General features: G+C 48.6%; 1 protein-coding gene across 4 annotated transcripts in view; it reads left to right on the top strand.

Moving 5' to 3' along the window:
- Positions 1 to 27,839, top strand: part of KIRREL3 (kirre like nephrin family adhesion molecule 3) — a 575,278-nt gene that overhangs the window by 417,474 nt on the left and 129,965 nt on the right. For all 4 annotated transcript variants that reach the window (XM_015435927.3, XM_045369971.2, XM_005580133.4 and 1 more), the window contains exon 2: positions 20,556 to 20,633. In XM_015435927.3, the coding sequence (XP_015291413.1) occupies positions 20,556 to 20,633 (78 nt within the window). The remainder of the gene's footprint in view (positions 1 to 20,555; positions 20,634 to 27,839) is intronic.

Genomic DNA, 27,839 nt, shown 5'->3' with positions numbered 1-27,839 from the left:
CTTGGCAGGGTGTTATCATTGGTTCAGTGAGGGATGGTCTGTGATCAGCTCAACCTCAGCCATGATCCCAGCTATCCTAAGCTGAGGAGGAGACCTGTGGTTTGGCAGAACTGGAGATTTCAGAGTCCCTGAAATAGGAAATCTCATTTTAGAAAGACGGCTTATTGCTCTAGAGCTGCTGGCAGGCCTAGAGCGGGGGCATATTTTCCCTGGTAGCCGCACAATACCCTTGGCTCAGAAAGAGTCCACAGTGAGCTGAGGATAGCAGGAAGGTCCAGGACTGTATCTGGCATGGCGTGTCAGATGGAGGAGGCTCCAGAAGCACACAGGAGGTATGGGGCCCAGGGAGCCAGCTGTCCACATCCGGAACCACATTTTTCCACGATGGTGGGTAACTGGTGTGGATGGGAGAGATGGGAGGGTCTGAGTATCAAGAACAGATAGCAGTGTCCCTCTGTTAGCAATGAGCATCTCTGCTATGCTCTGCCATTTGCTGACTGTGTAGCTTTGGGCAAGTCACTTAGGCTATCTAAGCCCTCAAACCAAAATTAAGGATAATACTTCTTCAGTAAGTCAGATAATTCAGCATAATACTTTTTCAGTATGTCAGATAATTAAGGATAATACTTCTTTAGTACTTTTTCAATACGTCAGTGTTGCAAGAGCTTAAAAGGAAAATATGTCGCTGCATGAAGCACTGACCTTTAACAGTCAACACTCAATTAAGGTCAATGCTGATCTTACAACGTTTTTGCAAATACTTGGTGACCTTCCCTTCCCATCCTCGTGGGGCTTTAGGCCTGCAGAAGCCCCAGTCTTCTGAATTCAGTTCTCACCCCTCCCCCACCTGACCTGCAGCTCAGGTCACCCATCCGCCTGCTTCTCAGGTGTCCCTGCCGTGCAGTTCAGATTGGGAAGGTAAATGGGCGGATTTTCACATCTGCCGAAATCCTTGCTTCACTGGGTTTCATTTTCTTCCACTATAGCGGAGGATTTCCACTAAACCCCCGAACCGTGTCTGGATTATTGCTTCCGGCAGCATCAGGGGAATGCGTTCTGATACCAAACACCAAGGCAGAAACACAAACCAGAGCTCAGCAAGGCTGGTGAAGGCACCACTGTGTTGCCGCTGGTGAATCTCAGGCCCACTAGCAAGCAGTGCATCCTTGCAATGCACAGTGGCAGGAGTCGGTCCTGGTCTGAGTGGGAGGACAGGCTGTGCAGAGGACGCTCAGTTGAGAGTACACCCCTCGCTTGAGAGATGAGAAGACAGAAGCCCAAAGAGGCTCCACGATTGGCTCAATATCACCCAGTAAGGCCAGAGGAATCACACAGGCAAAACCAGGGCCAGATCACAGGGAGGAGCCTGGCTTTGGGGTGGGAGGATCTAGGTTCCAGCCCTTCTGTCACATAGCCGTGTGACCTTGGGCAAGCTGCTTAAGCTCCAGGACTCTCTGTATTCATTGTTCCATTCCCATCTGTGGAATGGAACAATGAATACACGCCCTTGTGTAAGCAGGGATCCAGGAGGCCGGGTGTGGTCTGTTACCTGTGCTCAGTTCATAGCTGGCCCCTTTCCAGCACCTTCCCCTTGTCCCTGTCATTCACTTCCCTGCCGCGTCAGGACAGCAGAGGCTCTCGTGTGAGGTGCTTTGCCTCCTACTCTGGTTCTGAGACATAACCCTGGTTTAAGAGGAGACTCCTGTCTATTGCAGGACATGGTGATTATAGTTAATAACAATGGATTGTATAATTGGAAATTGCTCAGAGAATAGGTTTTAAATGTTCTCACCATGCACAAAAAAAATGATATGTATGTGAGGTAATGGATATGTTAATTCACTGATCTATTCATTCCACAATGTATGCTTTTATCAAAACGTCATCTTGTATACCATAAATAGATCTACAACTTTTAGCTTCAATTTTAAAAATAAATGCAAGTTTTAAAATTGAATACAGGCTGGGCGTGGTGGCTCATGCCTGTAATCCCAGCACTTTGGGAGGCTGAGGAGGGCAGATCACCTGAGGTCAGGAGTTCAAGGCCAGCCTGGTCAACGTGGTGAAACCCTGTCTCTACAAAAATACAAAAATTAGCCAGGCATGATGGCGGGTGCCTGTAACCCCAGCTACTCGGGAGCCTGAAGCGGGAAAATCGCTTGAACCCGGGAGGTAGAGGTTGCAGTGAGCTAAGATTGCACAACTGCACTCCAGCCTGGGCAACAGACTGAGACTCTGTCTCAAAAAAAAAAAAAAAAAAAAAAGAATATAATGTGACCAGCTCTAAACCCCCAAACTATAGCAAAATTACATTTGAAATTCTAAGCAATGAGGGGAGGCCCCAGAGCTTCTGGGGCGCTGATTTTATCTGCCACTCTTCATTCCCATGGCTGCTGTCCCGCCTCCATGTTCTTTAAACTGGCATTGCAGGCATGGTTTGAGAAGGGCTGTCTAACCCTTTCCAGAGCTAGGACCTGGCATTTATGTGAGCACCTACTTCACCATAGGCAGTGGATCTGCACAAAAGAGTCATTTATTTATGAAGCACATGCAAAGACTGAAAGGGGATGCCATTGAGGTTTAAGTGCAACCCGGAGACTGTAACGTCAAGGAAGAAGAAAAAAAAAAAAAAACTAGAAACTCCTAGAACAGGTAGGGCCAGGTGGGGCTGGGGAGGGAGGTTATTTTAGACAGACAGAGTCCAGGGCAAGTTCTTCCTTCCTGAATCAGAGGGGAAGACAGGGCAGAGCAGTCCTGGACCACATGTGGCCCTGCTTGTCCAGGGTGCACAGAAACTGTGCCAGGCCCCCTCCTGCAGGAGGGCAGTGAACAAATGTGCCTGACAGCACACAGGGCTGAGCCAGGGCGAACAAGAGGCTCCAACACAGGAGAAGAAATTCCAGGCTCCACCCTCTGTGCTCAAATCCCTCCACAGTATACCTCCACTGACCTTTCTAGACTTCCCTGCACAGGTCCTGCCCTCCACTCAGGGCCACCCTTGCCCATCGCTACCTGAACCCTTGGCTCAAGCCATTCCTCCTCCTAGAATGTTCTCCTGCTCTCTGGCTGACCAGTCCCCAGCACTACAGGTGGCCCGGTCTAGTCCACCCTCCTCCACAAAGACCTCCCTGGCCAGCCCAGCCATGGTGTCTTTGGCTATCCTTTGTGTACACACCCTGTCTCCCCAACTGCGGGTCCTCTGGAGGCTGCAGTGCCATCCAGTGCATCTTTATGCTTTCAGCTGTGCCCCATAACTGGCCCCTCCAGCAAGTATGTGTCAAATTCCTACTGTGGACCAGACACAGTGACAAGTGCCAAGTGTTAAAAGATGACTTGGGGCCGGGCTCAGTGACTCATGTCTGTAATCCCAGCACTTTGGGAGGCAGAGGCGGTGGATCACAAGGTCAGGAGATTGAAACCATCCTGGCTAACACAGTGAAACCCCATCTCTACAAAAAATTAGTAAAAATTAGCCGGGCATGGTGGCGTGTAGTCCCAGCTACTCGGGAGACTGAGGAAGGAGAATGGCATGAACCCGGAAGGCGGGGATTGCGGTGAGCCAAGATCGCACCACTGTACTCCAGCCTGGACAGAGCAAGACTCTGCCTCAAAAAAATAAAAAAATATGACTTGGCTCCCTCTTTTAAGGACCTCACAATTCAAGGAGACAGACAGGTGAACAGAAAAACATCACACAGAGGTGGAGAGAGACAGGGGGTCATGAGACCAGAGAGGGTGTTTGGGCACATTGCTTACCAGCAGTGGTAACCTGGAAGCGTTGTCCAGATCCAGGTACAACTCCAGATACAAATGCCATCCCCCTCAGGGCTCCCCACTCTAGGGCCACAGGTGCATTTGCCTCCTTTGTACCCCGCCCTGTTTTTTCTGCCCCTCTTCTGTCTCCCCAGTTCTCCTCTTCCACTGGCTTCCTGCGTGAACCTGGGCCCCGTTTGTTCCTGAGAGAAGTTATTCGTTAAATTAGAGGGTGGTTCCCGGGGACACTGAGCACTCTGCACAGAAGAGACTTAGTAGAAATCTAATAAGTAAATCAGAGCGATAAAAGCTCAGACAACAAGCAGGAGGATTTAGGAAATGAGGAGCTGCACTCTCAGGTACCCAAGGAAGTCATAACTGACAGAGCAGCTCGCACCCCCTGGCCCTGGATGCAATTTAAGAAACTGGATTTTATACTCACCTGCGTTTGGGACCTAACTGCCCTCCCACGTGATAAATCCTAAGGCTCTTGGTGGAACTCCCTGGGGCCCGCACCACCGTCATCTGTTTCAGATGACCCATTCGTCCTCCGGGACCGTCGATGGCTGGCAGGAAGGGAGGGCCTCTCTGCGACATTGGTGAGCTCTGGTGTGTGGCTTTCTTGGCCATGGCTTCTTGGAGGCAGCACACAGACAGAGCATGGGCTTTGGGTTTGATCCAGTCTCGTTCTGTTGCTGTGTGGCCTCAGACAGTTGTCTCGCCTTGCCGGTCCTCGTTGTCTTCATAAGTCACAGAAAGTCCTTTCTCTAGGCGTGATGAGGCTAAGTGAGAGAGTGTGTGAAAAGCGTTTTGCAGGGAAGATACTTGCTCATAGATGGCCAATACGTGGTGGCTCATTTTCACCTTGGAATCAGTAAGTCCAGACTAGGTGTGATAGGAGAGCCTGGAACTCTTACATCTCCAGGGACAGGGGACAGTCATTGAGACAGAAGGAGCAGGACTGGTGCTGAGTCAGAAGTCCGGAAGCCTGTTGGTCAGGAATAGTTTGCCATACCCATTGCCAGAACTGTCCATGGTGTGAGGCGGATTCTGAGTCCCTCCCCCAGGACCTAAGCAGGCAGCATGTGTATACGCATACGCGCTCACCCACGTGCTCCACATGCTGTCACACATTCATGATACTTACTGTTCACAATGTGCCCACCCACAGGGACATGCCACACCCCAAGTTCTCACCCCGTCCCCACCTGTGTGCACAATACACACTCCCGCTCCTATTAGCAGGTAGGCGCCGAGTCGCGCTCATGTGGAAGTTCACGCCAAGCCCACGATCATCCCTTTTCTTTCCTAGTATGTGAACGAACGCTCTCTTCCAATGAATTACCATTTTGCCCTCCTCTTTCTCTGTGAGATGCTGAGGAAGGACCAGGGAATGAAGCCAGAGTCTAAGGGGAGAGGGAGGGAGCATTTCCTGGGCTGCAAGCGTCCCAGGACCCAAACAGCCTCAGGGTTGTTTATTTCGGAAAAGAAAAGATTGTCTGTTAAACTTCTCAGTAGTTGAGTGGAAGAGGGATTAGTCTCATTCTGTGTTGCCTCACGGTGCAGATTTGGGACTAATGAGGCAAAGTTGCAAGGCTGTAGGGAATATTTAAACTCAACATAGAAGAACTCTAAAATTATTTAAACTCTCCAAAAATGAAAAGCACAGCTTCCAAAGTAATGAGCTCCCTGTCTTTAGAATGATCCAAGGGAAACCCATGTGACTACTTCTCCAAGGTGCTAACAAGGGAATCCTTTAGCACTGGGTGTGAGAACGGCACTGATTAACCTCAAAGACCCTTTTTGTTCAATGAATCTAGAACTGGGCGGTCATCACACAGCCTCTCACTCAGCTATTCTCTCTGAAGGTAAGGGTGACATCTAGACCAGAGGCAGGACAGTTAGTTTCTTCTTTATTTATTTATTTTTTTTAATTGAGACAGAGTCTTGCTCTGTTGCCTAGGCTGGAGTGCAGTGGCACAATCTCAGCTCACTGCAAGCTCCGCTTCCCGCGTTCAAGCTATTCTTCTGCCTCAGCCTCCCAAATAACTGGGGTTACAAGCACCTGCCACCACGCCTGGCTAATTTTTTTTTTTTTTTTTTAGTAGAGATGGGGTTTCGCCACATTGGCCAGGCTGGTCTCAATCTCCTGACCTCAGGTGATCCACCTGCCTCGGCCTTCCAAAGTGCTGGGATTACAAGCATAAGCCACTGTGCCAGGCCAGCGGTTAGTTTCTAGGATGCTGGTTGCCAGCAGGGCCCCCTCCCCACTCTGAGTTATCACACCCAAATTTGTCCAACAGGCGCCCTGGACCTTTTCCCAGAGACCTGGTATTCCTTGGGTTTTGTCCCTGCCCCCTCCCATCGACCTGACCTGAGTGCAGAAGTCCTGATACTAAATTTGTTTCAGGTGACATTTTGATGAATTCAGACCCAAACTCACTCAGCTTATTGATCCTAGAGAAAATGTTCATCCTTTAAAGACCACCAAACTGCATACTTAATCCATGTGCCACATACTGGGTCGATATGAAACACTGCCAAGACAAACATTTTGCTGAGCCCTTTATTGAAAGAGGGCTCTGTGACATTCTATTTCTCTCTTCCTTCCACGTGGACTGAGCCCCAATGCCCTTCCCCCCACCCCCGCCCAGAGGTTGAGTGGCCATCAGCAGCAAAGGCACAGGTCCTCAGTTATGGGAGCCCTTGAGCCTCTCTGAGCCTCAGTCTTCTCGTATGAGAAGCACAGGAAGCAACAACTCCCTGCCCAGTTACAGTGTGGACTAAATGGCAGAACTCCGTGTGTGTAAAGTGCCCAGCACGTAGCAGCATCTCAGTAAAGGCCCATCTCTTGTCCTTCCTTTTGCATTCCAGTAGGGAGAGCTTCATCTGTGGCTCAGGAATCCCTTGCTCCTCAGCTGATTAAAAAGGACCCTCTCAGTGTGCATCAAAAATCTAAGTGCCCGAGAAGAAAGGAAGCAAATTAATGAACTCGTACATGCGTGTGCACCCACATTCAAACCAACTAGAGGTACCAAGCACCAGCCATGCAAGGCCAAGCTGTGGTGGGTGGCACACTGCCAGCTTGAGATAGGGTTTGGTGAGAGCATTTTGGGGATGCTGAGGTCCAGGGATGTTTAATAATTTGCCCAAGCCCACAGGAAACTTCCTACAACTAAATTACATGTAAGGGAAAGGACCTAAATAGAGGCTGTCTAAAATGGAAGCTCAGGAAGGCAAAAATTCTTGTCTATCTTGTTCATCACAATATTCATAACAGCCAGAACTGACACAGAGTGAGCTATCCTTGAACGAATGAATGAGAATGAATGAATGACATTAGAATAAACTCAAAGATAAAAACCTGAATGACTGGAAGGTTAACTACATAAAGCTGACCCATACTTGAGGCTGACTTATAGTTCTGTAAAAGGAAGGACAAATGAAGGTAGGAGGAAGGAGCAAGGCTGGAGCCCTGCTCAGAGTCCCATTCTCAAACCAGCAGAGAAGATCTCAGACCTCAGCCCTCACCTTGGTCCCCAGAATTTTGAAGGGGCACACAGTGCCAAATCAAATATTAATCTGTTGAATTAGAGTAGATCATCCCTGTCTGTGGAGTCACTCGTCACATATACATGTGCACTGAGTGCCTACGATGTGCCAGGCCCTGTGCCAGGTTCTAGAGATTAATAGAGATGGTTCCCACCTCACAGTCTGGGAGGGGTGGAGCAAAAATACAAAACCATGGTTGCATCTATAAGGCAGTCTCATAGCAAAGGTATGAATGAATGAAGAGGTATGAATAAGGCAGTTGGGGTGTGCCCAGAGGACGGGATGCCCATCTGCAATGGTAGGGGTAGAGAAGGCCACACACAGAGGAGTTTCTTGGGGGCTCTTGAACTGTGAATGAAATGTGATGATTGAGAGGGGTGTGAGAATCCCCGATAGAAGGAACAGCAGCCCCAGTAGGACAGCCACCAGGCAGCCCCTTTCTCTGAGAGCTGAACAAAGCTGTTCCCTGAGCTGCTATGGGTATTAACTCCAACAGCATAGCAGTCTCTATTCAAGCTACAGAACTGGAATTCTCAGGCTAATCTTAGAGTATCTTATTATTTTCTGGACTTTTAGCATACCCCTGTACTTTCTAATAATATATTATATTTCTAACTAAGTACCATTTATAGGGGCTTATGACGTGTCCAGCCTTGGTTCCATACATTTAGACAGGGTTTAGGAACACACCTCTCTTTACCCTTACCTCCCAGTATTATCTCCAGTCCTCATTGCAGCCCAAGACCTCTCCATTGTACACATTGAGGAGACTGAAGGCGGACATCTGTGATCAAGAGCTAAGAGGTGGTTGTGACGCCCACACTACTGTGTGAGAAGGCCCCAGGGCTGTGGGATCAATGGTCCAACCTTCCTAGGCTGGCTTCTCTTGGCCTCAGGAGCCAAGAGAGAACCTGCCCCAACTGTCCAAAGCTTTAAGCCAGAGTAGCATAGAACTTCCTACTCCCTGGGCTTCTTAGCTTAAGCCCCTTTCTTTTAAACCAGGCTCCCTCACTGTGTCCTCTGTCCAGAGAACTTTCTCCAGATGAACAAGAGGTATAAATTCTCCTGTAGCTCAGGCCCTGGGCCACCGGCCTCCTCCACATTGCCGTGACCACCCCCTGTGGACTGACAGAGCCTGAGTCAAGAACCCCAGTGGTTCATCTGGGTAAATAGGTCCCAGAGGCACACGGATCTCCACCTCCCATGTGCACCGAAAACCTTGTAAGCATGATTGTTCCTGAATAGACCCAGGAATTGCCAGTGTGGACCCAGGTATTTTCTGGTACCATTCCTTCCTATTCCAAGAAGTATTAAGCAGCTCATGAATAACCAAATGAATGGGTTGGCAGGAGTATGTAGGCAAGGGTGGAAGTGGTGCATAAACAGCATTTTCTCTTCAAGGGAGATTTAAGTCTAAGGAGCCATCTCAAGTCTGGAATTCCTTCCCATTCTCCAAATGCATGCACACATGTAAGCACACACTATCCCAGCCACCCTCATCCTTTGCTCTGGTGGGCCTGCTAGGTCGGATAACCCCAAAAGCAGTCAGCTCTCTGGGGCTCAGCTATTGACGTGCAGGGTCTGTGCAGTCTGTGGCATGCCTATTAGCAATCTGCCTCCCACTGGGCTGGCCTCGTGGTAAATAAACTTTCATGTTCTTATTGAGTGATGGCTGGTGGCTCCGAATCACTCCCCTGGATCTGTTTGAGGTTGATTCCGTGCTCAAAGCCATCATGCTCTCCTTTGCCCCCTCACTGCGGAAAGGTTATCATTAAAGAGAAGAAAGGAGCTTTGATTTTTGTTGCTGGGCCACCAGCTTGGATCTGGGGCTCTGACGGAGGTGGGGGAGTTTGGTTTTACCCCAAGCGTTGTGGTCAAATCCCAGCCCTGCCATTAGCAGCGGGGTGATTTTGAGCAAGGGAGGTTGTGGCACCTCTCTGATCCTCAGTGTCCTCCATGAATGTTCAGGGTTAAAGAAGAACATGTACTTGCTTCTCCAACTGCAAAGATCTGCAGGTGTGTTAGTTGCCGATAATACTCAGTTAACCTGATTTCCACATTCTGCAACCCATGTTCTAGTCCCTCAGAATGAGGCTCCTGGTCTGGGGCCTGTAAGGGGCTTCCATGGAGATTTCTGGAATGTGTGGAGTTTCCATAAAGTATCTTTGACAAGAACAGAATGGGTAGAATCAGGAGCAGGATCCAGGCCACGCCTGGCAGGCAGACAAAACTTCCCCTGCAATCTTGACCTTAACCCTGTCCCAGCCATATCCCCCCAGCAAGAGGTCCCCCCGTGGATCCACTGCCACCCTGTGGTCTCTGTTATTCCTCTCCTGTCTTGACCTGAAGTGGGAGAGACTGCATTTGAGCTTTCTTGTTTTTGAAGACAAAAGAAACACTGGGCTAGGGCCTCCATCCAGCTATCTGGATAGCTAGATAAATAATTACTATATAAATAAATAAATGAAAATAAACATAGAAAGCCTCCAATGAGCTTGAATTGCTGCCGTGCTGAGAGGTAACTGGCAGATTCAATTTAATTATAAGATACAGCGTCGTAATGGGGTGTGTAAGGCTCAAGGAGGATTTCAGTAATGGGAGGACAGCGGGGTTCCCCGCCTTTTCCTCTGGGTCCTCTCCTAACCCCACCACCTACTTTCCCTCCTTGCTGTGTGGGCTGGAGTGGGTGGGGGAAGCGGGTAGCTGCCTGGGCTTGGCTCTGCTGTTGGGGAGATGGCGTCAGTTCCTCGTCCTCTGCTTCTCACTGGCCTCAGCTCCCAAGGTGGCCCAAGTTACAGTGCCCTAGAGGACAGTCCTCTCTGCGGAAACGTGTGGGAGAGGAGAGACAGCAGGGAGAGCTGGACAGCCCTCCCTCCTTCCACCCCAGTGAAGGTGCGCAGCATTCCTGGATGAACAGGACCCACCCCGCGAGGCAAGGCATGCCCACTGGACTGTGAACCAGGCAGCTGTGACTGTGTCTTGGCTGGGGGCAAGGACGTGCTGTCCGCTGGCCTCTCTCCCGTGCTGCTTTTCCACCCAGAATGTGGAGGGGGCATTCGCAGCCCACTGGACCTTAGCCCACCCTCTCCACCCCTAAAAACCCTGCACTCCCTACTCGCAGGACATTTTGTTCTCTCTCTGCCCTCTTCCCTTGTGCCAAATGAGAGCAGACATCTCCCCCGACCCCGACTCATTCAGCAGCATGTGAGGGGCCTGAGGGCAAGGGCTGGACCTTCCTGCCTGACTCCAGTGATCAATTATTTAAAGTCAGCGTGTGGCCCTTCTGGGACCCTCTCAATTAATCCTCTGTGTTCAGAGTTTTATGTGGGCCATAAATAGGTGACAAGAAGGTTTGTAAGCCCATCACTAAACAGCAGCCCCACCCCTGCTGCCCGCACACCAAGTAGGCAGGCACTCTCCACGCTTCCCCACTTCACCCCACCTCCCTGCCTCTCCAGTCCCTGAGAAATGAGCTCTCCAGGGGCCTCATGCCCACAGGGCTTCTCAGTGCTCCTGACCACCTGACAGTGATGCCGTGACTCCATCAGCAGCACTGCTGGGGGTTCCCCTCTTCCCACTGGGGTCTCTGCTGGTCAGCTGGGCTGTATGCATGACATTGGGACTGCATCCTGGAAGAAGGGCACAGCAGGCCTGGGCTCTGGCACCAAATGGGCCTGGGTTCTAATCCTGGGTCCTCCATTTCCCAGTTGTGTGACTTTAGGAAAATTGCTTGACTTCCCTGAGCCTCACCTATACAGCAAAGCTAATAATCCATACATCCGCCAATCTGTGCAAAGACTAATTTCACAAATCAATCTTGTATGTATAACCTCTTATTGGGTCTCTGGCTTTGCAAAATCTTGGCTTCAAAAGAACTGTAGGGGCTGGGGAAGGGAATACTTGGAGGCAGGCCGGGACTTTGCCTGCCTCCTTTTTGCCTTCAGTCTTGGTCTTTCGGGAACTCTTGGTCCTTCTAGAAATAAGGAAAACACAGATGCCTTTCCCTGCGTGGCCTCCCAGCTATGACGGACTGAATGGACCAGGCTGAGCCTCCCCAGGGGTAGGACACACAGCTGTCAAGCATCTGGCCCCATTCAAACACTAGTCACCACTTCCAACTTGCTCTTAGGAAAAGTCTAACAGCCCTCAGGCATGTGGCTTTTGGCAGCTCCTGTTCCTCACAGGGTGAGTGGAAGACAGACTGGAGGACAAGAATGGCCTTCACGATCCTGTTTCTCTGTTCCCCCACCTAGCAAGTAACTCACTGGGATTAGACACCTTAAGTCAGAAACAGGCTGAGGCATCCTTGTACGTGGGATAAAACTGTTTGCCATAAAATTATTTAACCAACATTATTTAACATCCCTCACCCTCCACCCCTCTCACAAAGGGATTATACTGGAAGTCCAAAGAATCTCATTCATGATTAGCTTTACTAACCTCAGCACTTACTAGCTATGTGACCTTGGGGAAGTTATGTAACCTTTTGGATCCTCAGTTTCCTTTCTGTCAAATAGGAATAATAACAGCACTTACCTTATAGAGTTTTGATGAGGAATAAAGAAGGTAAGGCATGTAAAGTGCTTAGCCCAGAGACTAATGAAGCATAACAATCAGAACATGGGAGCTTTCATTGTGATGGTCAACTACATGAACTTGGTCCCAGGTGGGCAGACCCTTGGTGATGCTGGCCAAGGGAGAGGGGCAAGGCTGGGCTGCACCCAGCCTCCAAAGGGAGTAACCAGTGTCCCACTTTCGGTGTACGGAGGAGTGGGGTGAACTCTGCCAACCTTGGGTCCCATGTTGATGGCCAAGTGCCCCAGAGAAAGCTGATGGCTGTGTTGGAATTCCAGGCCATTCATCAGTTGGGAGAAAGATCCCAGGCAGTGTCTGAGGGTAGGGGAGGAACCCAGCCCTTCAAGGAGAGAAAGATGACAAGAGCTAGGCAAGGTGTTGAAAACCCAGCCCAAAGGGCTGAGACCCCGAATTAGTTAGGAGTCAAATCTCACAGAGAATGGAGACAGAGCATGGCATGACGCACCAACAAGCACCAACATAGAGGCAGGTGTATGGCAAGCCTCACCACTCACCAGCTGTGGGACTCAGGACAAACTCCTCACTCCTCTAACATGTCAGTTTCTTGCAAAATAACAAGGAGAATAACATCTGTGATCATAAAGGTGTTGTGAGGGTGAAATAAGATGAGAAAAGTTAATGCCCATTGTGGCTCAGCAAATGTCTGCCATCTTTTTTCCCACCTGAGATGTACAGACTTAAGCCAGTAAGCAGAGATTTGAAGAAGCCAAAGGATAGATGACCACACAGGCATGTAGATTTCCTGCAGGCACACGGGATCTGAGACATAACAGCACTGATCATTCTAGACCCCACAGCTGGTGGTGAGGAGTTGCTAATAATGCCTACCTTGGCCGCATGGGGGATGGAGCTGTGCCAGCCAAATAATGGCATGGCTGGAGCAGGCTGGAGAAGGCAGGGCTGGCAAAGGGTTACCCCAGTGTTACAGTGTTAAACACTTCCACTGCCTACCAAGCTGTAAGGTGCTGATCGGCATGTGATCAGCAGGTGTGTGAGGGAAACTTGCTACCTGCGGGAGCTAGTGAGAGGGGCTGGTGGGTCACAACAACTTTTTGGAATTATCACAAATGACTGTCATCTCTTCCTAACTGACAATAACTTGACATGAAATGTTATAGAACTCATTATTTCAAAAACTTAATTTAAGACCACAGCTGTTTCAGATTCCTCTTATATGAATTTAATTGGTATGTAATAGCATAGTTAATTAAATACAAATCAATAGTTTAAAACAACTAATTGATACTTAATATGAATGGGGAAAAACTTGGTTCTAGTATAATTAACTCATATGAAATAAGCAATGAAGTAACAATTATGTCTTTACAACAACGTAAAGTTTATAGTTATTTAATAAACTTAGAATTAGCAAGCAATGAGATCCAAAAATTATAAAACAGGTATTATTGGGCTATTAAACATTTATCACTTGTCCTGGAGGTCCAGGGCCAGGCACTAGTCAGGATTAATATATCTTTGCTCCTCCACTCTTCAGGCCTCTTTATGATAGAGGTTGATCAGAAAATTATGATCTTTGCATGATACATGGGCATCATTATTGCCTGGGATGTGAGTAATTATGCTGAAAATAGGAGTAGGCAGAACCGATGCAGAAAGCAGTTATCACAGTCAAAGTGAAAACTTTCCAAACAGGAGACCCCAGGATTCTGCAATCAGCATGGCATTGCTGGGCAGAATGGCTACTGATGGCTGTTGATAGACAATAACCAATGAGAGAGACCACTGGTAGACACCCAAAACAAAGACGAAACTAGGGACAATCTCCAGCCTTCAAGGCCTTTTGCAAGGGCCTCCCACAGCCTGAAGCTCTCTTTTCCTCGCTGGGACTCCTGCAGTAAGAATTGCCATTCATGCAGAAATAACTTGTGTGCTGCCTCAAGACTTTCTTTACCAAACTATTACCTGTCTCTGACTTTTAGTTACCTTTTCACAAGTATATGTCTTGTATAGCCAACTGGATTATAGTATCTTTGGGCTAGAAAGTTTGCCTACTGTTTTTTTCTCTTGCACATAGTGCCTAGCACTTAGTGGCCTCTTTGTGAGTGTCTGTGCTTTGAACTTTATACCAGTCACATTAATATGTCCTGGTTCCAGAGGGGCAGGATTAATGCTTGTAGCAGAGTCTACCCATGGGATCCAACTGCTGTTTCCCCCAACAAAATGTTTACCCTCTGAGGTCAATGCAGATGGTTAAAAATATTTCTTTAGCCTGGAACTCCTTCTCACATGATCATCCAAGTCCTCTTCACTTTAGAACCTTGTCACCTCGAACACAGGAAGTCCAGAAATGTACCATTATCACCTGTGACTTAATAGCCTTCCTTTGTCATCACCCTACTCTGATACAGACATCACTCTTTGTCCAATATGTCCAACAAAAGACACTGGGGTCATCCTTGCCCTCTTCCTCTGCTTCACCCACTCTGTCACTTAGCACCACTGTCTCTTCCTGGAATGTCTCTGATTCATCATTTCCTCTCCATTCCCAAGCCCTCTGGTCCCTTGGCGTCTCCCATGTGGCTGGTCTTCCTGACTGGCCTCACGTTTCCAGTCTATGTCACTGGTAGCTACATGCTAACCTGGGAAGTATGCCACCTAATAGTTCATTATGTCTCCGTGGAGAACTCACTTCACCTCTCTGCATCTCCACTTTCATATCCGAAAAAGGAAAAAAGGAGGGGGGTAGAATTTGATGATCTCTAAACCACACTTTGGCATTTTGTTTCTACTTATTGAACTCACCCTTATTAGGTACTTCATTCTGGGCACTTCTGCCCATGTGTCAGCTCATTTGCTTTTCACATGAATCATGTGAGGAGGGTCTTACTATTAGAATCAATGTTTTATAGGTGAGGAAACTAAAGCTCAGAGAAGCCTGAGAGTTGCTCACTGGTAAGTGCTGCAGCACAGCTCCAGCCAGCTCTGTTAGTTCTGAAGCCTCCCCTGCCCCATGTGGCCTCGCTGTGAGTCCAACCAAGCCCAGCTGGTGTCTCCTCCAGATGATCTCAGGCACTGTCTGGGGAATGGGAGCTATTTTCTCAGCCCCTCCCCTGCTCTCTGTGTCAGCATGGCAGGGATGAATGCCAGGATAAAACTGAGGGTTCCTCCCTTGCTTTCTGATCTCTGGCCATCTTCAGAGAGCAGGAAGAAGCAGGAGAGGCAAGCCCACCATCTCCCACCTGGAATATGGCAGCAGTCTCCCAGCCGGCCTCCCTTCTCTGAGCTCATCTCCTCCCATCCATCATCTGCACCAGTGCTGAAGGGATCTTTATGAAATGCAAGTCTCACCCATCTTTCCCCTGCCTAGCATTCTGCGTGGCTCCCCACCTCCTTTAAGAGAGAGCACAAACTCCTGGGTGAGGCTCATTGGCTGCTCCAGGATCTGGTCCCTGGCTAGATCTCCTGCCTCATCTTTTTCCTTCTGCTGCAGCCACACCAAACTGCCTGCCAATAATACTCTGTTTCTTGTTTGATAGGCTTCCCGGGATGTGCTCAAGTCTACTAGCTTTAGGTGGGAAGAGGTTAGTCTTTAGCAAGCACACCTGAACTATTATGACTGGGCAAGTTGGGGACAGGACAGGAAGGCCTCCCACAAGCAGCCATCCAGATGCACTTGATGGCCTCAGAAATGGTGCGGTAGCAGAGGCTGGTGCCTGTCCGTTGTCACTGGCTCCATCTGCAGTTACTTGAGGGTACATTAGTGTCTGAACAGAGCAACCGGGCAACCAGCAACTGCTGTCCTGGCCAACACGGTCCTCACCCTGGAAGCAGGAACACTAATGGCATTCCAGCTTGCCACTGGGTGCCGGGCGTGAGACACGTAACCAGCCTTCTCTCCCCACCTTCCCTCTTTCCTGCCTCTTGTAGCCGCCACCCCCATCAGATCTCACCCACCCTGGTAGCCGCTCCCCAGTCACCTGGGTCTCCTTAGCAGGGTGTGATGCTGCTCCCCGAAGGCAGCTTTGTGCCCTAGGGGGTGGGTTCCAGAGAACCATGGCCAGTGGAAATTGCGAGGCCTCAGAGAAGACCCACTCCACCCTGTCCTGTCTGTATTCATTTGCTAGGGCTGCTGTTACAAAGCACCACCAGCTGTGGGGCTTAAACAACAGAAATGTATTGTCCCACAGTTCTGGAGCCTAGAGGTCCAAAGTCAGTAGAGTTGGTTCCTTCTGAGGGCTGGGAGGGAAGGATCTGTCCCAGGCACCCTCTTTGGCTTGCAGATGGCTGTCTTCAAGTTTATATGGCGTGTCCCTGTATATGTGCCTATCCCTAGATTTTCCTCTTCATAAGGACATCAGTCATAGGATAAAGGTCCATCCTAATGACCTCATTATAACATGATCACCTCTACAAAGTTCCTGTCTCCAAATAAGGGCACACTCTGAGGGACTGGGATTAGGACTTCGATGTACGAATTTGGTGCAGGAGGGGAACGCGGAACTAGGTTATTAGGAGAGTGAGGAATTCCACCCATAGCACCATCCCAGCCCACACCACTGATCTGTGCTCTAGTCTCTGGTTTGTCTTAATTTGCAGCATCTGCAGCCCTGTGACCCTGTACTTTACCCTAAGAACCAAGCCAGAAATCAGCCGTGGGTTCCAGCATGGGCACTATTGCTACTAGTGCATTGGCCTTAAACTGTCACTTTACTCTGAGCCTCAATTTGTGAAACCAAAATGGAGAAAATAATTTCTGACTTGCCTATGTCACAGAACTACTTACTGTGAGCATCTAAAAAGAACGGGAATATGACAGCATCATTAAAAAATAAGTATCCCACAAATATGAAATAATACCACTGTATCACTACATTACTAGTAAGAATGAAGAAATTCTAAGGCTAGAAAACATCCCATCTGCACCTTCTGAAATGGAAGAAAACCCATCCCATTTAAAAAGCCATCCCCTTTTATTCCTCCCAGGAGGAAATCCCACTATGTTCTCTAGGCTTCTCTTTCTTTAAGCTACAAGTTTCATTCACTCTACAACCAACCTCCACTAACCTAAAAACATTGTATTACAGTGAAGCCCACTTATTTCCATTCTGACCTGAGTCAAAGGGAACACTTCGCTGCCCCTTATTTTGTAACCAGCCCTTTCATTAAGTCAGCAGACTTTTCCTGAGCAAGTGCCATGTGTCAGGCACTGTGCTTGGTCCTACGGGCTCAGAGCAGGAGAAGGCACAGTCCTAACACTTCTGTTGCTTAGAGGCCAGAGACCAGGACTTCCCAAGGGCGCAACCCTCTCTTCTCCCTAAGAAACATGCCCTGCTCCAATCCATGTTTCCTTGCACAGGCAGTATTCCTAAACCTTCCTTGTTCCTGGGACAGTGCCCTCCACTACCCCATCTGCAGGTGACTGTGGACTTCTTTGTCCTTTTAAGCCAGGACCAACTCCTTTCATGGTAATTATTTTTCCATAGCCACTTTTAGAGTATCTGGGTGGTTCTGCCACTGATAAAGCCAAAGACAGCACCCCCAAAGCCTACTTGGAAAAGACCCCATCATCTTACAGTTCCAAAATGGGCATCTGTGATCTGACTCTCCCATTCATCTCCATGCTATGGGACAAGGAAGGTGACAGTCTGATGGTGGCTGGTCTACCTCAAAAAGAGAGATTCCTGTTCTTTCTGTCATGTTCTATCATCTCTCTCCTAATAACCTAGTTTGGCTTGGTGGAGTCTCCCCAAGCCAAAGCAATTGCCTCCAGCTTCCTCCTGGTTCTCTCTATTGTTAGTATCTTGGACAATATTCACCTCTCCACTTGGGTTTCCAGCCTCTCTTCCCTTCCCCCACTTCACTCCCTGCTGGCACACTTCCTCATGTGAACCAAATGACTTCTAATTTACCTCTGCAAATCTCTCCAAAGGACATCCCAGATTTTCATATATGGACAACTAATTCTCACTTCACTCATCCTCCAACCTGCTCATTCTTGCAAAGATCCCAGTAGCTTCTCCCCACTTCTCTACAAAGTCTCAGTCAGAGAGCCCTCGCACTTAATAAATTTCTGCAGTGTGCTTATTAGCGCCTTGTAATGTAGCAGCCTAAATAATTAAGACTAACCCACACGTGTCAAATTAAATGAGCCAAATACATTGAGAAATTGCCTCATTCTCAGTTTCTTTTATTAATCAGGTTTTTTAAAACTTCTTTTCCTGCTCATTTGTAAAAATCAAACATAGTCAGTGAGACTCTTAGTTATTATATCATAACTGCTTGTCCACACAGCCTCTCCTCAAGCAGTTGCCCTGGGGGGTGTCCTAGTATGTGGCATAGGAGAGATTGAGTTCTCTACCCAACTGAGATAATCCAGATTCAACAGATTGCTCACACTCTCTAAATCTGTAGAAGAATTGTTCGCCTTTCCATTTGCCTGAGCGTTCAGTGACAGTCCAGTAGACCAGCTGGAGCATTGGCCTAAATCCGTCCAGCATCTTCTGCCCTTCCTACTCAGCGCTCCCCTGCCTCCCTCCCAGGCTCCTGGATTGAGTTGGGGCTTAGTCCAGGAGCCCAAACTCCTTTTCTTATTAGGAGCCATTGCTGATGTGCTTTAGATGGGCATAAGAAGTCAATGGCAAAAATATAATGGGAATCATCAGCAATTGTATCATTCTAATGATGAACAATGTGTGTGCAATTATAATGGGCTGGTTAACTCTGCCTGTCGTCAGCGTGTTGAGGTTTCAATACAGTCTCCCTCAAGAGGCTATTGTTCCAGGGGGCTCAGCACCTCCTCGCAGCTTGTACTTCCGCTGGCCCCCTCCTGGCAGGCTGCATTCCTGCCTCTTGAAGGTGGTTGTCAGAAAGAATCCACAAATATAGTAAGTAAACATCAAAGGGGCTTTGATCCGTGAGGCCCGCGACAGAGCAGGAGCCCCTGAAGAAAGGGCCAAGGCCTTGAATGAGGGAACTTAACATCCTCAATTTGGGCGCCTAAGATGTAAGGCCGTTTGAAGTGAGGGCGGTTTGGCTGAGCCTTCAGACGCCAGTGTGGAGGGGAAGGAAGAGAAGTGAGTGCCTTTGGAAACGGTGCCCTCAGATCTGCTTCTCTGCTCTTTACTGATAGTCAATAAACCCCTTTAAAGAATCAGGAGATCAAAGCCTGCGACCTCCCTGGGCCATGGCGTTCTGCCACCTCCTGCCATGCTTTGTTTTTCTCTAGGGCAGGAGCCCCTGAGCTTGACTTATCTGTGTCTCATGGGCCCTGCACTCCCTTTCATCCTGCTATGCTTAGCGGGTGGACCTGGGCTGCAGATGGTGGATGGAGAAGGAGAAAGAGGAATGACCCGCTCTGTCTAACCTCTCGAGCCTGGACACTGACTGGCTGGGTTCAGGGAGACACTCGGTGTTGTGGGAGAAGGTGCTGTGATGCATCACTCATTGGGACCCTCTTTCTCTGAGAAACCAAAGGAAGGAGCAGGCAGGAGCCCAGAAATCCTGGCAAGGGCCGGGTAGAGCTGCAATCACATTCCCTCTTCTAGAAACCAAATTCCTTTTCTATTTACCAAGTTTGTGGCAGCTGTCACATTTGTATGACTTGTATGCTACAAGGTGGGGTGGAGGTCTAATACAATCATGGGAAGTCATTTAACATGGTTGAACCTCAGTGTTCCCGTCTGCGTAATATCAGTTGCAGTGGTCCACCTGCCCACCTCAGGGGGTTGTTTGGGGGTAGAGGGGGTCAAAAAAATGAGTGGGCCATTGCTTCAGAACCCATAAAGTGCTTAAGACAAATCAGGATAAAAGCACAAATACCAGAGAGGAAAGCTTGCCTTCTTGTAAGGCAGATGGACTCCAATTTAATGCTCACACACACAATGGACACTATTTACAAAATACTGCACAAATTTAAAAAATTGTCTCTTGCATCTGCTACCTGGAATTGTTATTCCATCTTGTTTTTCCAACTGGGTCAGAGCCCTGTGGAGTCTGTCTCTCTCAGCTATCTCGACCCCTGTGCTCTAAGTCTACACTTCATAAGTGCTTGATGATGGTGCTAAATTGGGCCTTGATATGGGAAGGCACAGGAATCTCTAACACCAGAAATGCATCCTCTCTAAAAGGTAGAAAGAGTTCTTCTGCCTATACCTTAACTTCTCTGTCACCTCACTGCCCTAAACTCACACGATCACTTCTTCATCCTCCTGAGTCACCCACTGTGTCTGCTTGCACTGTTTCATCCTAGATACCACTGGGTAGATTTTGCATCATCCCTGGCAGGTCTGGCCACAGTCCCAAGTTGATCTGAGCATAGTCCCCAAGCCTGAGATACAAAGGGCCTCAAAAACCCAGAGTTATGGTTATGAGCATGGACTCAGAGCCAGACTGCCTAGGTTCAAAGCTCTTGCTTTATCACCTGCTAGCTCTTTCATCCAATGCCACTAACTTCATATATCTGTAAATGGGGATGATAGAAAATGGGGAAACAGGGTTGTTATGAAAAATCAAAATGAAGAATTGCTGGCTTAAAATTATGCCCGCAACCTAATAAGTTCCATATAAATGTTGGCTAAACAAAAAAGTACCTCTGTTTATAAGAGCAACAAACTCCACAGGCCCCTGCAGAGGGGCATCTCCTAATGCCTGACCTGTTCCCATTCCCAACTCACCCACCTGTGCTTCTCTTCCAGAGCTGGGCCTCCAGAAGAGAGGATGCTGTCTGGTGCTGGGCTACATGGCCAAGGACAAGTTTCGGAGAATGAATGAAGGTCAGTGAGAACTTCCCCATCGTCCCGGGGGTAATCTGGAGGGAGGAAGTTATCCCCTACAGCCACAGGACAGAGGAACCAGGAATAAGAACCTGGGACCTCTCTGAAGGGGACAGTGGGAAGACCAGTTTTGTTTCCATGAAGCCATTTGTTCAATAATGTGGGGAAGCATAGTGAATGCCTAAAACACAGGATGCTTATTCAGGAGCATTTTCTTTATGCAATCTTCCCTTCTCCCTTTGTGTCCCCTACTTCTCTTCCTCTCTCTTTCCTACCATTTCTTCCTCACCCCACCCCACAGCCAGCCCAATTAAATCTGCTCCTATTCTCATTTCTAATCCGGACCTCTCTACCTGCCTCCTCCATCACTCATGTTTCTTGAATGCCTGTTGAATAAACAGCACTATACAGGCACTTAGGAGAATACTAAAGAAGAATAAGGCAATGTCTTTACTCCCAAAGAACTTACCCTTGGAAACCTGCCCCTTTTCCCAACTCCGCTGACCCTACTTCTCACTCTTACTCACAGGCCATTCTGTCTTCCTCTTGCACTGGCTTCACTGGGTCACTGAAGGCTTGAGAAACGTATTGACATTGGCATGGAGGCTGGGAGAAGGAGTGCTGTCACTTACGGGTCTGCTGTAATAAAGAACCAATCCTCTCCATCCCTAGCCATCTGTCTCCATGCAGCTAATAACCCTTTCCATCAGATGCCACAGGCTGTTTGTCAGGATTCAAAAGTAGATAAACAATGGCTGGGGATGCCATTTATTCATTAAAGTCAGACAAATGAAGCCTTGGATCCCACCAGCCATGCTTGCCATGAGCTGGACCCCTCCCCTTCCAGGGCCCGGGGCCCATGTCTCCTCATTCCCCCTTCCAGTGTGAAGGAGGCAGCTCCTTTCTACCATCTCTACCCCCAGAGCATGACCATAGCATGGTCTCAGTGCCCTCTTTCCAAGCTCCTCAGCTGTCTCTCCTCCCAACCCCGACCACGACACCCACATCCCCATGCGTTCCCCATGCCTGAGACTTTGCCAGCTCTGGGGCCTGTTTCCAGCACCCATCATGGTGACAATCTGACAAGGGTTAGGCCAACACAATTAAGCACAGGAAGTGATCACCTTCCCCATTTGCTGCCTGCCTGAAAGAAGCCAACAGCATCAAAAAGCTACTTCCCATTTGTAGGAACTCCATGACTGAGTACAGCCAGAGTTGGGGGCCGCATTTTCTGCGTCCTGCCAGTCAGTTGCCTTTACTGACTTTTCTCTTTCTCAGCCTCCCCTTCCCTCCCCAACACCACTGCCTTGACAAGACTGCTGGGCAGTCACTTCTAATTTGTGGGAACTGACAGCGTGCCTCTGTCCGTGGTGCTGAATAGACATGTTCTCTTGCTGGCAAAGCTCATTAGAGAAACTCGAAAGAGGTTTGTAGGGATTGGGGAAGCCAAAAAAGTCAGGAGCTGGGCTGGATTTGAAACCCAAAGCTCCAGGTGTCTGACCTCAGCTTCTGGATGGCTGAGGAGATGAGGGGTTGGGATGCAAGCTGAGCCAACATGTGTGATGAGTTAGAAATCTCAACTAACAACTCAGACAGGTAGGAGGAGGGTGAGGCAGTGGGGCAGAGGAGAGACACACAGGTGGGTCAGCTTTGGCTCTGGAGGGCTGGAAGGCAGAGGTGAAGGAGAGGGAGGGCCCTGGAGGGAGGAGGCTCCTCTGCTTCCACTCCAGCCAGCCTTGCTACCCTAAGGACCACATTATACGTTTCTCTCCCTCTAAAGCTCATGCACCCAAACTCCAGCACGTCTGCAGATAAGAAAGAGCACCAGAAAGCATATGAAGCTGTTTTATATTTATAATTATCTCATACCAATACTCAAAATAATTATAATTTCCACATATTAATAATTAAAATGGAATAGCAGCCATGACATAGATCAAGAAATAGAAATCTCTGTCCATGCTACACAACACACCTTGGTATAAATTGAACAATTGGTATAATAGTGAAAAACAATTATTTTTCTCCCAGTTGCTAGGATTAGTGAGATATTAGAACAATTAGCTTCTTCTTCCTTTAAAGATAAGTTGGTGATCATTATATTTCCCATTTAGAATAAATATAAAAGACCTACTTGTGCTGTATTAAAGCATATTTGTTCTGTTTAACAGTATCTAATAGGGTGCCTGTCACCCAGGGAGAAGTGCTTCCCTATTTTATTTGTTTTCCTGTTAATTTGGTGTCCTTTTATTTTCTTCTCTCTCCACTCCTCCCTCCTCACTACATTCCAAAAAATAACAGCTTGAGAAGGAGCGAGAGGAAAATAATGAATGAACAGGAGCTTTATAGATCTGGGGTTTATCATAAGTTAGAGTAATCGCAATTGGTGCCATTAAACTACACAAAGCAATAAAAAGAAAATGCTATTCAAAGATCATTTAAGAGGCATGTGATAGTCAATGAGAGGTTTGCTCTATTTAGGAGTGCTTAATATCTTCGTGGATAGAATCTGCAGTCTTTGCAGGAATGGAGGTGGTTGGTAATATATGGAGAGTGTATGTGTGGGTGTGCGTGTGTATTCTCTACTGTGTGGACTCAACACAACTGAGCCATCAAAAGGAGATGTGAGCAAAAATCAACAAAGGGCAGGCAAGAAAGGAGGAAATGAAGACAGACTAGCCATAACAATATCACATTTGTTTGAGATCATTGTCTTCCTGTGATTAAGCACATGTGCTTTATATAGGAACTGCTGATGAGTGATCATTCAGTTATTCATCAAACATTTATTGAATACCATAAAAATAATACCAATTTCTCACAAGTGCCAGACATTGTTCTAAGCACTGGAGCTATAAAAGTAAGACACAAGCCAGGCACAATGGCCCATGCCTGTAATCCCAGCACTCTGAGAGGCTGAGGCAGGCAGATCACTTGAGGTCAGGAGTTCAAGACCAGCCTGGCCAACATGGTGAAATCCCGTCTCTACTAAACACACACACACACACACACACACACACACACAAATCAGCCAGGCATGGTGGTGCACACCTGTAGTCCCAGTTACTCAGGAAGCTGAGGCAGGAGAATTGCTTGAACACAGGAGGCAGAGGCCACAGTGAGCCAAGATCCTGCCTTTGCACCCCAGCCTGGGTAACAGAGTGAGGCTCCATCTAAAAAAAAATAGAAGAAGTACAGTATGACACATTTCCTGCCCTCAAAGAGCTCACAGTAAAAATACATCTCAGTGTGTGTCACCTCCACAAAGAGATCCTGCCTTCCACCTACCTAAATTACACAGACACCCCTCTCCCTGCACCCTGTGCTCATCACAACAGCCAGTGAGCATATCAAGTGGCAGCTATTATGATGTGTGATTATTTGTTGGACTGCTTCCCCATGTGCTGTCAGTCTCACCTAGAGAATCAGCTGGAGGAGGGCAAAGACTCCTGTTCCTTCCTCTCCTCTCCCTGGGCCTTCGCCCAGTGTCTTGTACACAGGGAGTAGTCGCTCAACTTTCATTTAGGTAATTAACTAGGGCCCTGAGTGACAATGGAGGAATGTACAAAGTCCCCCGCAGGTGTCAGGTAGGTCTTGAAAAGGAGCACCTCAGACAGAGCAGACAAATGTGGAACACTCCACAAAATGGTCTCCCTGTTCTAGGTGATTCCTAGAGTCTACCTTGGTGCTCACTCTCAGGCTTTCTTCCAGTTCCAGTGCTACAGCCCCTTCCTGGGAGGCAGGGTCCAGGCAAGCCACGGAAGGAGGGCTGGGTGGGGAGGCCTTCCCCAGGGGCAGTTACCCTTCTTTCTGTACCAGCTCTCCTTCCTAACCCCACCTACTGCCAGCCCATGCTCTTAGGGAATCTTTAAGTAGATCCGGCCTGCTCTCACTGGTTCCTCAGTCACATCTCCAACACACACATGAGCATGCACACACACATGCACACACCTGCATGCACATGCATACATGCACACATGCATGCACACGCATGCACACACCTGCACACATGTATACACATGCACATATACACCCACATGTGTGCACACATGAACACACCCTTCACCTCCCCTTACTGGCCCTCCCCCTTTATGATGTTTCCCTCCTGGAGATCCAGACCACTCACCTTCTCAAAGCACATGGCTTCCCCAGACCTGATCCTATTCCCAGGCCAAGTAGAAAGCTGTCACATGTATCAGGAAAGGGGCTCTGCCTGTCTCAGAGAGCTCAGAGCTCCTCTGTTAGAACTGTCAACAACCCCAGAGATAACAGTGCAACCCAATAACTCAGCATGGCCCAAGAGCATGCAGCAACTTGCCCAGGGCCCATGGGAAGTGGCTGGAAGAGCCAGGACCACAGCCCAGGGCTCCAGGCACCCAGGGGTCTTGGAATTCAGGAAGAGGAGGCTGAGACCATGAGCAGAGGGGAAGCCTCTAACACTTTAGCTTGGTTTCATTTTTCAGGGTGGTTGGAAAGAGAGAAAGTGGCAAGGCAGGGAGAAGAGAGGGCAGAACACAGGGAAAACTTGAGTTGACATGCAGAAGATCAGGGAAGACCTGGAGTGAGGGACACAAACAGAGAAGGCCATTCCTAGGGAACCCGAAAAGCTGGCAGGCCACAGGAGTCCTGAGAAGGGAAATGAGGAAGAGGATGTTTAAAGGAGGGAAGAAGCAGAGGCACCCAAGTTTTGACCTCCCCTTCAGCCATCCCCCTGGGGCCAAGGGGGGCCTGCACAGGAGGGTTCTACTCCCTCACACTGGTGCCCTCTCGGGCTGCCCATCAGGGTGGGTGTCGGTTTCCCTGGACTTTCAGCATTGCAATGATGGCTGCTTCAAGAGAGCAAAGGAGAGCAGAAATGCCTCTGGGCGCTGTCCCTTTCATCTTTCAGGGCGAAACACTTGTGAGTGATTAGCAAAGGCAGCTTCTGCTTGCTGGAGACCTCTAGCCCTCTGTGGGAAGAACTGGCGCACCCAGGAAGGGGAAGGCTGGTTCCATAAATAACTAGCAGCCTCTTGTATGGCCCACAGCTCCTGAACAGCACCATGGTCCCAGTCCAGGCTCTGTGTGCAAATGCCCCTCGCCAGCAGCACCTGTCCTCACCTCCAAGCCTTACAGGGGAGTCAGAGCCCTGGGAGGTTGGGAATCTGGCTTCTTCTGACAGCTCTAAAATTCTTTATGATGGTGTGAGAGCCTGTTCTTTCTGCACCCTTATACACTAACTTTAAAAAAAAATGAGTCTAAAGCATCTACTGTTTCCTGCCTATAGAAAGAGAGGTGCCTCTCAGCTGGGATGTGTAGTGGGAGGAGCACCTAAGAGTGAGGAGCAGGCTGTGTGAGCTTGGACAAGTCCCTAGACACTCAGATCTCAACCTTCTCATATGCAAAATGGAATCATGTTGCATAAGATGACCTGTATGTCTTTAAAATGTGATGATTCAAAAATCTATCTTGGCTCTCAACACCCAGCCCACACCCTGTTCTCACAGCCCATCCCATAATTTTAAATGTCTTGGTCACCAAAGGAACCAGTAGAAAAAAGTCAATGGACTGGCTTTCCTTGGGAGCCTCTGAAGGTGGATCCGTGTTTCTTTCTCCCATCTGTCATTAAGGGTGAACTCAGGTCATATCAGCTGTACGCTGGGTGGCAGGGCAAGAGTCTGGCAGGCCTGCGGGATGAGCTGTGCTTTTTTCAGGGCAGAGGGGAAGCAGGAGGCCAGGGTCCTTGGCCTGGGGACCAGACCCAGCGGTGAGCGGGCTTCCCTGCTGCCGGCAGCTCTTCTCACTCTGTTGCAGCCGTACAGTCTGGCTCACGCTAAGGGCCGCAGTCATTTTCCTGAGCCCATTCCTCCACTGCCTGCTGAGCCCCCGGGATGTTGGCTAATACCGTCATTTTGTTAGTTGGGGCTTTGGGGTGCATTTTTTTCTAACTCCATTTTTCTTACTGATGTGTTTTCTTCCACTGGGGCTGCAAAGCCCGTTATTTGTATAACGTCCCTGTTTATTATTTATGGCAAGACTCAGATTTCCAGGGCACTTTATGATTGTTATTTAATTCGCTTGGTGTCTTGGAACAAGAGACCTGCCGTTTCCACTCTCCAGCCAGGATCTGAGGGAACATTCCAAAGCTTTTTCTCAGCCCATTCCTCCAGCCACCTTTCCTACCAGGAGTCCTGCCTCTCTTAGACTGTGGATGCCTGTGCTACAGACCCTGCCAAGTTCCTTTTTTTTTTTTTTCTTACTGAAACAAGGCTTCATTCCGCTAGAGGACAGTGGTACCATCACGGGTCACTATAGCCTCCAATTCCTAAGCTCAAGCAATCATCTCACCCCAGCCTCCCAAGTAGCTAGAAGAACAAGCATGCACCACCAGGCCCAGCTAATTTTTTAAATTTTTGTAGAGACAGTGCCTCACTATGTTGCCCAGACTGGTGTCAAACCCCTGGCTCAAGCAATCCTCCCACCTGGGCCTCCCAAAATGCTAGGATTACAGACATGAGCCACTGCACCCAGCCAAAGTTCCTTTTTAAACTTCCCTTTCCCTCACACTCATACCCAATCCTCACCAAGTCCTACGGATGTTATTTCCTGAGTGCCTCCTGTACCCACCCTCCTCTCTCCGTCTCGTGCCACCACCCTAGTCCCTGTCCCCAGCCTCTCTCCCCTGGACTGCATCAGGGCTCTCCTAACTGTCTCCTTGCATCTGTCATGCCCAATCCCCATGCCCAGGTCGTTTTCCACACTTTAGTCAGAGCAGTGTTTCAAAATGCAAACTGGACCATGTCATGTTCTTTTTGAAAATATTTGAATGGCTTTAAAAAATATATATTCAAGTCTGGGCACAGTGGCTCATGTTTATAATCCCGGCACTTTGAAAGGCTGAGGCAGGTGGATCACCTGAGGTCAGGAGTTCAAGATCAGCCTGGCCTACATAGCAAAACCACATCTCTACTAAAAATACAAAATATTAGCTGGGCATGGTGGCATGCACCTGTAATCCCAACTACTCGGGAGGCGGAGATAGGAGAATCGCCTGAACCTGGGAGGCAGAGGTTGCAGTGAGCTGAGATCGTGCCACTGCACTCCAGCCTGGGTGACAGAGGGAGACTCCATCTCAAAAAAAAAAAGAATACTCAAATTGTTAGCATGTTCTACAAGGTGCCATGTGATCTGGTTCCTACCTACATCTGACCTCATCCTATCCCCTTA

This window comes from Macaca fascicularis, chromosome 14, assembly GCF_037993035.2.
Source record: "Macaca fascicularis isolate 582-1 chromosome 14, T2T-MFA8v1.1".
In the NCBI taxonomy this organism is placed as follows: domain Eukaryota; kingdom Metazoa; phylum Chordata; class Mammalia; order Primates; family Cercopithecidae; genus Macaca; species Macaca fascicularis.
This window is presented reverse-complemented; position numbering and strand designations above follow the sequence as displayed.